This window comes from Protopterus annectens, chromosome 15.part0 (genome assembly GCF_019279795.1).
Source record: "Protopterus annectens isolate FY-2018-M chromosome 15.part0, PAN1.0, whole genome shotgun sequence".
Classification (NCBI taxonomy): Eukaryota; Metazoa; Chordata; order Ceratodontiformes; family Protopteridae; genus Protopterus; species Protopterus annectens.
In genome coordinates this window covers 489,120,707-489,135,568 of record NC_056749.1, presented here as the reverse complement: position 1 = coordinate 489,135,568, position 14,862 = coordinate 489,120,707, and the positions used below count along the sequence as shown (strand labels likewise).

General features: G+C 40.6%; 1 protein-coding gene across 2 annotated transcripts in view; it reads right to left on the bottom strand.

Moving 5' to 3' along the window:
• Nucleotides 1-4,561: 4,561 nt before the first annotated feature.
• Nucleotides 4,562-14,862, bottom strand: part of LOC122789778 (phosphatidylinositol-binding clathrin assembly protein-like) — a 2,259,505-nt gene continuing 2,249,204 nt past the window's right edge. For both annotated transcript variants that reach the window (XM_044057218.1, XM_044057217.1), the window contains one exon: nt 4,562-7,012. In XM_044057218.1, the coding sequence (XP_043913153.1) occupies nt 6,998-7,012 (15 nt within the window). In that variant the 3' untranslated portion in view covers nt 4,562-6,997. The remainder of the gene's footprint in view (nt 7,013-14,862) is intronic.

Sequence of the window (14,862 nt, the reverse complement as noted above, 5' to 3'; positions counted from 1 at the left end):
AGCCATTTTGTGAAGACTCTTGGGGCTGTGGAGAGTCCAAAAGGCAAAGCCGAGAACTGATAATGCGAGGATCCCACAGAAAATTGTAGAGATTTTCTGTATTTGTAATGGACAGGAATATGGAGATCCTTGACATTTACTGAAGCTAAAAATAACCGAGGAAGGATAAGGGGAAGTAATGTTTGTAGGGTTAGCATTCGGAAAGAAGGGACTATGAGGAAATCGTTGGAGTAAGAGAGATCCAGGAGTGGTCTCAAGAGAGATCCAGGAGTGGTCTCAAGAGAGATCCAGGAGTGGTCTCAAGAGAGATCCAGGAGTGGTCTCAAGAGAGATCCAGGAGTGGTCTCAAGAGAGATCCAGGAGTGGTCTCAAGAGAGATCCAGGAGTGGTCTCAAGAGATCCAGGAGTGGTCTCAAGAGAGATCCAGGAGTGGTCTCAAGAGAGATCCAGGAGTGGTCTCAAGAGAGATCCAGGAGTGGTCTCAAGAGAGATCCAGGACTGGTCTCAAGAGATATCCAGGACTGGTCTCAAGAGAGATCCAGGACTGGTCTCAAGGGTCCTTCCTTCCTGTGAACTAGGAAAAGGCAGGAGTAAAAGCACTTTCCCTCTTCCCCTTGGGGAACAGGTTCTATAGTTCCCTGTTCAAGGAGTTTAGTAAAAATGTCAGGAAAAGGGGCAGCTGATCTTTTCTTGGTAGGGGAATTCCCATGAAGTTAGGCACCTTGTGCCAAACCATGAAGTACCCCCTTTTGATGATGCTTAACACCCAAGAGTCCTGAGTGATGAGTTTCCAGAAAGGAAGGGGGAGAGAAAGGTGCTGGGACAGGGGAATTAGGTTGCTGCAAGAGTCATGAAGAGGAGCCCGTTCGTTAAGGATATGGCTACTTGGTTACATGGGAAACTGAGGCTGAAGAGGAGGGAAACTGTTGAGTCTTCTTTGCCTTCTTTTGAGGTCTAGATTGTGGGGCTCTGGATTGCCTGCATATGAAAGTTTGTTTCACAGGGTAATTCCTATGAAATTTAGGCACAGGGGATACCAAAATGTGCTTGAGTTCCTTAAGTTCTTAGCTTTTTTTTCCCTGCAGAGATTTGAAGAGCTCTGTGAAAGATTTCCCAAAAATGGCAGTATTATCCAGGGTGCATCCATCAGTTTTGCCTTGATGTCCTCAGGTAGAGCTGAAGGCTATGTCAGGCAAATCTTCTGAGGGCAGAAGAGGAAGCAGCAGCTCTAGAGGATGTTTCTATTGCATCATAAGTGCACTTGATAGAATGTCTGGCTACCTGAGAGGAGGTGGGAAGGAGGGATGACGCCAAGGCAATATTCAGAGTCAGGCATATCTGATACCAGTTTTGAGACTTGAAAAAGGAGTTACCAAGTTGTACTTAGTCCTATGTATCTGATAATTTAATGCTCTGAAGGCCAGGGTAGCAGCCTCTCCAACTGTCAGCTATCCTCATTTGAGGGCAGCAGGGAGGAGGAAGGAAGCAACACCAAGGCCTTATTCAGAGGCAACAGAAACTACAGAAGGATCTGCAGCAAGTGCCTTAAAGAGGAATTGGCGGTCCTTGGGTACTTTGCAGTACGTCAAAACAAACAAATCCAAACTGCAACTCAGGAAACAAACGAAGGCTCAAGGACACAAAGTCTCCAAAGCGAAAAAAAAAGTAAAAACAGGTTTATTACTTTGCAACTAAAAGTGTGCTACTGTTGTAGGTCTGAAGAAGTCTTCTAAATTAAGACGAAAAGCACTTAACCGTTTATTTTTGTATCATACTGTTTAGTTGCAAAGTAATAAACCTGTTTTTACTTTTTTTTTTTTTTTTTCACTTTGGAGACTGTGTCCTTGAGCCTTCATTTGTTTCCTACTTTGCAGTACCTGTCAGCTTTTCAGACGTTCAAGGCTGCAAGTTTGAGTGGGAGGAAGTGGATGCAAAGGCATCCAGAAACATAGGTATTATAGGAGGGATGGCTGAAGGACTAGGAGTCTGTACCTGGACGAGGTCATAATAATGCTCCTGACATCTGAAGTGGTCACGCATTTTGGAGATAGTCTCCCCAAAAGAAATCTCCTCTGTGGGGGAATGTCTCTCATTGGAATCCTCTTCAGGGAAGGCATAATCCAAAGGGGAGGGAATTTGGAAGGAATAATCCAAGTCATCATCCTCCTCCTCTTCAGTTGAAGTGTCTTCATCAGAGATAACATGGGGCCCAGGTTTCTTGCTAGGGGAAGAAGGCCAGGCCGGAGGGGAAGCAGAGCATCCTGATGGAGGCCTAAGCGCCATAAAGACTTGAGGCCCCGATAAAAATTCTAACATTCCTTCTGTGGGTCAGAGGAAGGAGAGACATGCTTGTTTTTTTTGGTTTCTTCTTTGCAGGCATATCTATGTGGTGCAACGGAGGAAGGCCAGATGTAGGCCTGCATTCCACAATAGCTGATTCGACATCCTTCCTAACAACAATCTGGGTAATTCCCCTAGGTCCCTCTGAGACAATAAGCCTCAGTTCCCTCTGAACGTCGAAGGCTGACGTCTGAGAAGCCTCTCTGGACATGCAAACATCTGGAGCCAAGATGGCTTGTGAAACGGGCTCTGTCTCTGGATCTGTTTCCCAGTCAGCGCATGTCTCAAAGCTCTCATATGCTTTGGCAGAGATGTCCGACTCCAGAGGCGCAGCTTCGGTTTTGGACCTATGTTTTTTGGCTTTCTGTTTTGTAGGCTCGGTTGTCGGGTCTGGAGGGAATCCATCTCGCTCTTTGCTAGAAGCTTGATACGCTGGTTTTCTAGGTAGATCGTGAGGGTGAATAACTGACTCTGGAGGGTTTTTGGAACAAAAGACTGGCAAATGGTACAGGATTTGTGATCATGCTCAGGGACAAGGCAAAAAAGGCACTGCGTATGACTATCTTTATGTGGAATCTGTCGTCCACTGTCACGCTTCCCTTTTCTGTATGACATGAACCTCAGAAATAAAGAAAAGGGAGAAAAAGATTAAAAGGTTTCCCCAATGGGGCACTTATCTTTTTGAAGAATAGAGATTCCAACAGCAGAGCAAGATCCAGGACTGGTGATCCGGCTGCCAGCAAAGAAGTTCTGAGGGTGGTGTGTGCGTATCTCTCTTTTATGGCTGACATCTGCTGATGGGCAACATCAGACGTACCGCACACCTTAGGTAGTAAAAGACTTTGGTATACTGGACGAAGTTGGCTCATCCCCTTGGCAGGCAACTCCCTTATGTCAGGAATACTGTAACAGAAGAATAGGAGGACATCTACAATTTCATGAATATTTTAAAGCACTTCAAGTATGAACTCCCAGTGGAAAAGGATCATGAAAAAAACATATATACTATTTTTGGAAATATTTACCTTTGTTCTACAAGGTATTACGGCCTCAAAACAACAAAGTATTGCTTACTTATAATTACAGAATGTTCTTAGCATTTGGTAAGATACCCCCCTTCCACCATTATATACTGCTGATGGGCAACAAATAAAAGATGTCAAAATATGCAGGAAAAAAAACTTGGGAGTTCTTGTAGATGACGACCTTTCATCTGATACCTATACAATTGCTAGCATCTGAAAATGTATGGAGCTGCTCACAAGATCTCTCAGTGGGACTGAAAGCCATGCCATGGTGGCAACTGCCAACAATTAATACTGTAAATGGTTCCATTTTGAAACAGACTGTCTTACAACCACACAACAGCAACTCTCACTTCTGTGTATCACACTGCCTTCTTTGAAAAGACCCAGTGCCCAATACACAGAATAGTAAAGAAGCAGTATTTGAAATCCTTAACTTAGAATAGCCCACTGGTGACTTGAACACAATAAAACACTTGGCCTCAGTAAAATGCAACCATCCTGTGAAACATATCAACTTCTTACTCTGAAGACTCCCTTCACCTATGGTATAAATTCCTTTCCTCAATTAAACTAAGTCCATCGGTCTATAACATCTCCATGACGGCCAAGAGACCTTGTAGCTTAATAGCTATTCACCAAACTTAAAACCCTATGTCAAAGAAGTAAGAACAATAGTTTGCATGCCTGGTGGTCCTGTACAATTTTTTTAACATACATATATAACTGCATGTGTTAGCAAGTCGGAATAGTGGAATAGGAGTTACAGAATATAAGTGCTGCAAAGTATTCATGTAAAGACAAGGACTTGTACTATAACTAGCTCTAACACACACACTACTCAAGTTTATATGTTACTGTAGCACCATAACAAGAATATTTTGTAGCATACTTGGAACAGTTACAATAACCACAATTCAAATTCAGAGAGAAAATAAAGTCTTTGCAGAACTTATAAAAACAAATGTTTATGTATGTGCATGGAAATTAGGCTTGAGACAGATTCAGAGGATAATCTTAAATATGTGAAAGAATTATTACCTTTTGGCTTCTGCACTGCTTGCCTAATGAGATGCAAAGTATGAAAACATATATGGACTATACTATGAGAACATTGTTAGAAAATCATGACATTTATTTTTGCCTAGTTACCTTTTGGTCATACTGAACAAGCGTTTTAAATAATAACAAAATAATCATATAAAACCCAACCCTTTATTTTTCCCCTTTAAAGACATGGAAGCATGTACCAAGCAGCACGTGTAAAAGCAACAGCTTAGACTGTAGCAAGACTACATAACATTTCACGTTTTCTGTAAGTTTTTTTATATTTTAAAATCAAAAGAAATATAAAAATTTATAATATAATAAATGCTCTCTTAAATGGTTTAATCTAACACTACTAATAAATATGAAAAACGGAAGAAAACAATCTTTTAATGAGCAATTATTTTGGCATAAATATGTGCAGTATCCCTTTGCTCCAAAAGGTTTGATACACTTTTACTAAAAACAGTAGTAGCTAAAAAATACTGGCTTATTTTTTTTATATGTATCCTTGAAAGAATTAGCATGATAGATAATAAATATGCTCTTAACACTTAATGTGTGAAAATGTACTGCTAAATGTGCATTTTTGCAAAAACATTTAGAGCAAAAGGGACACAGCAATGTAAAAGTGTGATGTCTGTACTTTTTACAGCCAATACAGACTTCAGACCTTACATTTTAAAAAAGATGATCTGTCAACTGTATTAATGTACATCATAATACAATCATAAGTAATAAAAAGTACTTTTTAAGGCAGGGTTATGCCAAAGACAAAAAAAAAAAAAAGCCTCCAAAACATATAACCACTGATGCTTATATTCAGGCAACTCAAACTGTACAATGGCACCTTAAACAAAACTGCACGAGTATTTCTGCTTTGACCCAATTCCAATACTAAAAATATCACTTTTAAGGATTGGGAATATAAATCTTGTATTATTGCAAGACCACATTCAACTTTGTTCAATCTGCACACCAAAATCACAATTATTTAAAGACTATTTACTAATTAAGTGAGAGCCAGCAGCACAATGTCCTTGGACCAAACTGAATGTTTACACAACTCTTTGCTATATGGAGCACACTCCCTCCCAAAACTTTTGAATGCTGCAGATTGTATGCCATTTTGCAGTCTGTAGATTCCCAATATACAAAAAAAACATTTTAAGTCAAGGGAAAAACAAAAGATACAGACCACCTAGCATTAAAAACAAACTCCCTGACTAGGTGTTTCAGTTAAATTACTTTTTTTTTATCCAGTAAGCCTAAAACATTAATCATTGTTCAGAAGCATACCAGATCGGCACGTAGAGCATAGAACTACTTGGTTTGGAATCTGAAAGAAAAAGCGAAACACAGCACGAAGCAGTCAGATTAGAAAAAATAGGAATAGTCTAAAGCCTAAAAAGGGGTGGGGTTTGCTTCCGCAGGTGGTGTGCAAAGTTTTCCAACTATGCTTCAACTTTCAGCTATAGCTGCTTCTTGAGATGAAAGCATTCCTTGCTACAAGTAATGCATATTTCATGTATATCTCATGCAAGATACTGTATTTATGACCAGTGCTTCTACATGAGTACATGCAAGCCACTGTTAAAAATGTATTCAGAAAAACAACATTTGAGGCAGTTAAATGAAGCATAACATACCTAGAAAAGTAACAAGATGTACTATGACAGCTGACTACAGGTAACTGCCAACAAAGATAAATTTCAAACATGGCTCTGAGTCTCGAAGACAATTAACATTCTTAACTTACTTTCTTGAGTTGGAACATCCATAAACCAAAATTCTTACGAAGTTAGTCAAAAGTAGAAGTTTCTTATATTACAGAATCAGACAGCACAACATTGCCATAATCCATACTAGCCCATCTACAGACTCAATGCCATGTCAAAGAAAGAGAAGAGGCTATTCCATACTGTACACCTAGACATTCATGTTGCCAAGAAAAGAAGTCATGGTGGTAAGTTTTCTTCTTATTTAAAAAAATAAGAAAAAAAAAAAAAACATACAAAATACCTCTAAGAATCTGTACATCCTCTCCACAAATTCTGAGCACGATTCTGCCATAAAGCAGCACATTTTACTAAAGCTTCACATACTTCAGAGTATGACGTATTAAGTAGAGAAGATTAACAAAGGAATCCTGTTCCAGAAAGACTTGAAATACAGCTGTGAAGTCGGGTTTGCAGGAAAGCCTAGACTGCTGAGGTAACTGCAATACTGCAGCTGAAGAACAGAAAATCTAGCCTTCATTGCTCGATCACCTTAATCAAAACCCTTTCAAAGTTAAAAAAGAAAAAAAAGAAAAAAGTCTTTTACAGCCTTATTATAAGGTGCATGTATAACGCATGAAGATGATATGCAAAATTTTATTACAACACAGAATAATCATCCTGTATAGCAAGAGGCTGCCACAGACTTGGTTGTCTATACCACTGCAGTTCTGTTAACTGTCAGTCTTGGAGAGTGTAGAAGATGACACACAGCCCTGTTACAGACTGAAGTATTCCCAAGAATTTGTCTCAGTACATTCTCAGTATTTGGTGGTCACTGTTCCTGCTGACATTGCTTTGGCCGTTTTACATAAACTGCATCTAAACAAAGAAAAGAAAAGAAAAAGAAAGTTAATAAAATGCACAGTTTTGGCCTTGTGTTAGGCTTCTACTTCTCAACACCACCTGTATGATAATCTGTCACAACATTCCCATGGTAAATCTCTGTCAAGACGGGGTATCCTCATTTCAAGAAAGTGGGCTCTCAGTTGCAAACACGCTAATGAGAATTTTTCTGTCACACTATGCCCCCAGTTCCTGCCCATCATCAGCCCTCACCTTGCCAAACAGCCCATTAATTCACCATCAAGGGTTGACCTCTTTTTAAGGCAGCCATCAGGGATAATTTATGTTTCTTTCTGATTTTTGCCCTAACTTTGACCTCCATCCTTTGCTGTGCAAGGGAAAGCGGCATGCAATGAGCTGTCCACAAAAGATGCTCCCTCACATCTGCAAAGGACACTGCCTTCACCAGCCAGATCCACAAACTCAACAGTATGAAAGGAGGTTTACACAAGTCTCTGCTACTGGAAATCACACCTGTCCAGTATAGCATGCCCTTCACTAGACAGGGCAGGCAGGCAGGCCATACCACTTCCCTCACCTACCTACATGGCTCCTCCAATGCTAGGTTCACTAAATGAACCTCCAGTTGCCTAGGATACAGAAAGGTCTCTCTCTACTCCAAGGAGCTAGCTGGTTAATGTGGCATGGTGAATTGTCTAGGGGCTTTGTGGGTGCTTGTAAGTAAACCTAGCCATCTAACCTCAGACAAACTGATTATTATGTCACTGTATTCCCAAGGTTTAAGTGAACAATAATTTTTGCATGTTGCACACCTGTTACACCAACCTCATTTGGCATTATGTCCCCTTGCTTTCATCAGGTAACCTCCAGTGTAAACTTCCAGCCTGCTCCCCACTTCTCATCAATGGAAGGAAAGCAGTCCCCCTGATGTGCAGATAATCCATCTTTGACCCCATCAGTTGAACAGGTCATCAGTGTCCCATTACAGAGCCCCCCCCCTTTCTGCAAGCAGGCCTTGCTAACATTATTTAATGTTACTTTCTCAGGCCATCATCTACAAACGTAAAAAAGCAACTCTGTGTTTCTCTCTCTATGTGTGTGTGTGTGTGTGTGTGTATATAAATATATATATATATATACATATATCTCTATATATATACATAGATATATATATATATATATATATATATATATATATATATATATATATATATATATATATATATATATATATATATAGAGAGAGAGAGAGAGTCTCAAAAAAGCTGTGTGGCTTTTTACATGCTGTCAAATCTGGCTATTACTGTAGCCTCAACCCCTCACGTACGCTGATTCACTCGTAATAGTTGTAAATCCACACATTTATAAAGCAACTTGAACAAACAGACAAATCCAACTATAATATTTTCAAAGATGCCTACTAGCTGTACACACTTGGATTGGATCAACATAACCACCCGGTTACAATTAAAAATTACATTTTTGGCTTAGTACAACTACTAATGTATTACTTTAGTTCACCTTCAAAGAATGAGACACTTCCAGCTACACACTTAAAACTACAGCTGCATCTTTTTTCAGCTAACACAATAAAGATAAAACTATATTAATATGACCAATCCCACAGAATAAAAATTCATCTTTGAAAGCTGTGTGTATGAACACATTTTTTTCATGCAACTTAAGGGGCACAAATTACATTTTATTTACCTCGTACCATATTTTAGAAGTCTGATGCATCTAAGAATTGTACTAATTTCCTCAGTACTCTTTCCAGTTTCATTTTGTTCTGTATATCGATCAAACCACATCCCCCAATATTGATTTTTCTAGTTATTTATGTAGAAACCATATAATTTCTGAATTCCTGACTTTATAAATTTAATAGACATTTTTAAACAGTTTGCCTTTTAATTTATGCGTTTATGATTTTCAATTGGTCTATGTACATAGGACCATTCTGAATGACCTGACTTTGAACTCTTCCTCAAGAAATTTTTTTTGGGGGGGGGTTGTGAAGTGTGAGGCTTGATGTTTCAGCAGAGTCCATACTGCAGCAAAATCCCTGACAAACAGGAACCAATTGCAGGCTGACAGCTATCTAACCAGACCAAGCTCCCAGAAATCTGTGTAAACAGGGGTGTAGGCCAAGCTCCTACCCACCTGAAGGTGCAAGCCTGCATGTCAGTTAAAAGGCTACTAAGACTAAAAGATGGAGGTTGCGTCCCGAACAATGAAGATCTGACCATCAGAAAATTGCACGAGTCTCCTCCTATCAGTACACTGCTCTTGAAATGTTAGGAGCTCTGGTCAAATGAAAACTGGAGAAGTAGGAAAAATGTCATTATCCTCAAAAGTCTTTTTCTTCCTGAAAGGAGAGAGTCAGACCTTCAAATCTACTGCTTACAAGTCAGGAGAAGGTGGGTAGGAGATGGTATTGAAACAATGATTCTACTTGAATAGCTACTTTTACTGTGAGTGATCACACAGCTATACCAAACAGTATTCTTGATAAGTGGAGAATTATTCCAACAGCTGAGAAAAGAATGCATGTCCGTAGGTGGCAAGTTGTGCACTATACCAGATCACAATAAACCCTGCAAGACAGCAACTCCGAACCCTGCACTGCTTCAGGACAGTATGTTCCATCTAATATTCCAAGGTGTGGACTGATGGCCCCCTCAAACCAATTACGGTATGCAGTAACCCAGCCCCTTGGTTAGAGAAAACCACTAAGATGTTACTAAAGGATAGGGATAAAGTTTGGAAAATTTGACAACAAAACAGAACACATGAAACTAGGCAAACCTTTTCTGAACTTAGAAATCACGCAAAAAAGCAAGTCAAGATTGACAAGCAAAATCACTATTTCCTTACAAAGGAAGGACAGTAACAACTCTTAGAAATTCTGGGCTGCAGAGAACATCATCCTCCAAGCCTGGAAAAGCCAGTACACCTCCACCAAACATCGAAGGCACAGACCATGAAGTAGCTTCAAACTTCAACTATTTTACCTCTTCCATACTGAAACTCATAAGTGATACATCACCCTCAACCCAAACACAGAATGCCAAACTAACTCCAACCCCTTCTCACTCCAACCAGTACCAACATCAACCATTCAAAAATTCTTAGCAAAACTCAAGCCAACCACTCTTGCTGCTGACAATCTACCAGCCAAATATCTCCAAACTACATCCAAGGCCACTGCCTACCCCATTTCTCTACTATATTAATAGATCTATTACTGAGTGCACCATTCCATCCTTGTGGAAAACCTTGTACATCATCCCCCTCCACAAGGGTGGCTCCTCTACTTACCTCTCCAACAACCACCCCATTGCAATCCTATCACCCCTATCAAAGACTCTAGAAAGATGTATCCACCACCAGCTCCTTAACCACCTGTAATCCAATAACCTATCTAAAACCCAACACAGATTTAGACCATCGCATAGCATCACCACTGCCTTAAACAACTTCTCAAATACCATAAACTCATACAGGAACCAAGGGAAACTCGTCTCCACCACCTTCCTAGACTTATCCAAGATGTTTGATACAGTTTCCCATAACAAACTCCTTGCCTGCCTCTCCAAACTCAACCTCGATAATCCCACTCGGCAATGGTTAAAAATTTACCTAAGCCACCACCCACAGTCTGTCAAATGGGTCAACTCCCTATTCCTTCCACTCACAATCACATCTGGTGTCCCCCAAGGCTCAACCCTAGGCCCCCTTCTCTTTAACATATTTACAAACAACCTCCACTTAGCAACCACTAAAGCTGAAATTGTCCAATATGTGGACGATACAACCCTAATCTGCTCAGCACCCAACACCCATTTTCTACAAAGTAAAGCCCAAGAATCCTTCACTGACATAGAGAACTGGTTAAACAATCACCAACTGATACCAAACCCAAAAAACACAGTTAATACTATTCCACCCAACTAAGCCCAATGACCCCACCTTCTTCATTCTCCCAGCCAACGATACCGTCATCAGGCCAGTACCAGAGGCCAAACTCTCTGCCTCACTATTGATCAACAACTGAAATATAATAAGCACATATCCCAAACTATTTCTAAAGTCCACAAAAAGTTAGGATACCTCTATTGTAGCAAACAGTTCTTAACCTCCAAGTCTAGAACCACCATAGTCAGAAATCATCTATTATCAACTTTACTTTATATGCCTCCCCAGTTCCGACTAATATTAATAAAACCGACCTGAACAAACTCTACACATGCTACAACAAGATAGCTAGGTTCGCAGACAATGCTAAATCACACTCCAACCACTGCCAATCCCTACGTAAACTACACTGGTTAGAATTTAGAAACTTGCTAAGCTACCACCAACTCAACATAGCTCATCAAATTCTATACCACCCAGAGAGAACCCCCGCCCTAGCTGGCATGTTAAATTTCCACAACTCCAACAGGGAACTACATTCCAGTAACAAAGCCCTGGTTGAAGTAAGTCCATGCAAAAACAGCTCTAGAGAAGGCCTATTCTCCCATGAGGTCGCAAAAGCATGGAACACCCTCCCTCCTGACCTCAGGCTCCAAAATCGCACAACCACATTCAAATAACTCCTTAAATCACACCTTTATGCTAATCCTCTTTGCAACTGCAACAACCACCCCTGAATCACCACCCATTGTAGGACAACACCCGCTGAGACTTCTGATGCCTACTTCTCACAATCTCTATGGTCCACCTATGTGCGGTGTACATCTTTGTAGATATTGTAAATATGTACCTACTCTGAGTACCTTATGTTCATATTATGTACTAGTACTTTAAGATTTGTGTCATTTCCTGACTGTACTATGAGATTGTATAGCAATTGCCTGTTTGCATTTACCTAATATTTAATCTGTAAAAAAATATGTATTTTACTTGTAACTTCTTGGAGCTTTTCTCCCCAGGAATCCACTGAAAATGGGCACTAGCTGTCCAGTCGGATTACCCTGGTAAAACAAATGTTAAATAAATAAATAAATAATAAAATATGGTTGCCTCACAGATAGTCTGGGTTGAAACATTCCCAAAGAAGGCTGCCAAGATGCCCTCCACAAAGGCTATAAAGAACTAGTCTATTTGCCTTGTATTACCTTAAATATTTGTACACATCCAACAGGTGTAGGATCCTTTCCTCATTGTTCTAGGGTCTGGGAAAGAGGAGGAGGAGCTGTACTGCCTAGTTCAGGGACAGTTCTGATACTAGTCTGAGCATAAACATAGGGTTCATTCTGAGGATGACCCTGTTCTGGTGAAAGAATGTAAACCACTCTTTGCACATTACGGCTTGCAGTTCTAAAATTTTCTTTGTAAATGTTACAGTGATAAGAAAAAGAATCTTCCATAAACAAACAAACAGTGAAGAAGCTGCTGGCTCAAAAGGATCCACAGTCAGCTGCTCAAGAAAACCAAATAAACAATTTACAAAGGAGGGACAGTATACACTAAATGTAAACTTTTTACACTTTGCTAGGTATGGTTTCTACTAAGTTGCCTGGCATATATTATGCTTAGCAAATTCCATGCAAAAAAGTGCCAAAGAACATCCAGATCTTCCAGGGTGTCAGCCCGAGTCCACTAAAAGTGGGGTGCGCACCAGGGTTCCACAACTCTGAATGAGCAGATCCATCCTCTGCTGTTCCTTGGCTGTCACTAGGGTAAACCACTGCTGCCTGGGGCAATAATGGCATTATGATTATGATGCCTGGCACTTCCCTGTGGACATTCCACCACTCTGAATTATACAGCAGTGAGTGGAAACATATAAGAACCAATTCTGCCACTGAAAGAGAAGGCATCCACTCTCCATAATCCAGTGAATGAGAGCCTTGTACAATAGTGAGGAAGCTTATGTTTCAATGGGGATATTAACACATCCATGTCTGGGACCCCATATTTGAACAGCTGCTGAGGGCCCCCCCAATGCTCAGTCTCCATATGCTGTTTGTACTGAGGTGGCACTCAAATGAGTACTCCAGTACAGACATGAGGCTTTGGCTGTCAAGTTAGCAAATGGCCTGAGCTGGGTAAAGGGCCTGCCTTTGTTGTATTGAGGCTATTCCACAATCCACAAGGTAAACATCTAAAACAGTAATATGGAAAGGGTTCCTTTCCAATGGCTGTGACTGTTGCTTTCAAAAGGTCCTGACTAACCAACTGGATTTTCCTCATGCGCACTCTGCTCAGGGGGACCTGTAAGAATCACTGACGCTATACACCCCAATGCTCTGAAGAATTCACTGGCTCTAAGAATTGAGTTTCTGTTACACTACGAACAAAATAAAGCATCCAGGAATATAATCATGCCCTTGAGGGCAACCTTCAGGACATCTCGGTCTTTTGTAGGATGAGATTCAATCTGGATCAGTTGACTTGAACTCCAAACTGCTGAAACAACATCTCATAATTTTAAGTTTCTCCAAAATTTCATGTACCATTTGGTTTTGAAAAAGACAGATGTTCAAATAAGAGTGAATCTGCACCTTTTTCATTCTAAGAAATGCAATGGGTGCTGCTTAGGCACAGTACAGAACCCCAAAGGAATGAAACAAATTGGAGACAATGGGGTCCTGTGAACATGGATGTGGATGGAAGTCTCCTTCAGGTCGAAAGTGCTAAGGTATTCCAAGGGTAGCAGCAAGTGCAGCATTTTGAATTTCAATATTGTTAACAACAGGCTGAGCTTACTTAAAGCCTACTTTAATAAAGATTTGCAAAAAATAAAGTCAGGTGCATTAAGAAGCCATGTGGTTGAGGCACTTCTATGTCCTTATGTAGTAATCTGCATTTTTTCCCATGTGCCTCTATCAAAGGAAATTTAAGATATTACACAGAGAAGTCTCTAGTGTCCCAGGGTCTTTCTGAAGTGAGCTGAAATGTGAGGATCCACCATGCTTGAAATCTGACATCCATGGTCAAATGCCTGGTTCACATCTAGGATGAAAAAGGGGAGCAATGGGTTGAAGATGACTTTGCTGTTCAACATTAAAAGCTCATCACTGATAGAAGAAATGAGGGAAATCTCTACTGACAGAGGCTAACAGTGGGTACCTGAAGAACCTTTAAGATCAAAACAATGCCTTCCCAATGCTTTTTTTTTGTCCCAAATAAGGATCATTAATAAATATGCTAATGTATTCCAGGAATGTTGTGCCAGATGGGTACTCTGTTATCTTTTTAAAAGAAAAGGCAACATGCAGGACTGTGTCCTGTGAAAGAGTGGAACCATACAGGTCTTGGTGCCCAGCACAGTCCTTAGGAAGGTTTTGGTAGGCTTGACTTCCAGAGGCTGAGCGAGATTCACACATTCAAAAAGTAAAGCAATGTCTTTTGGCTTTTCCCAGTTAGGGGTCACCACGGCAGATCACCAGTCCACACACTGATTAGCAGTGGTGTTTGTACAGTGTCAAGTTGCCAGCCCAGTGCCCAACCTTTACAGAAGGCACAAACATAGACACACGCACTTACCTGCATGTCTTTAAAACTCACTCGACCACAGGGAGGACATGCAGACTCCGAACAGAAGGTGCTCCAGCCGTAAATTGAACCGGAGAACCTCTTGCTTTGAGTTGACAACTCAAACCGCTGCACCATGGCGGCCATTGGAATACATAACTGAAGGCTTTTTTCAGTTCTTTCTTAGAAGATGCTTGATATGCACAATTATCCCAGACTGGATAGGTATTGATAATCCTCTTCCTTGTGTAAGCAAAAATTAGTATTAAGCATCTGATGAAGATGGACCACTTCGATAGCTCTCCAGTTCACGTGGTGAATCAAAACAGGTATGGTCATGCGCAAATAGCTGCTGGCCTAAGGTGGCATGCTGAAGAAGG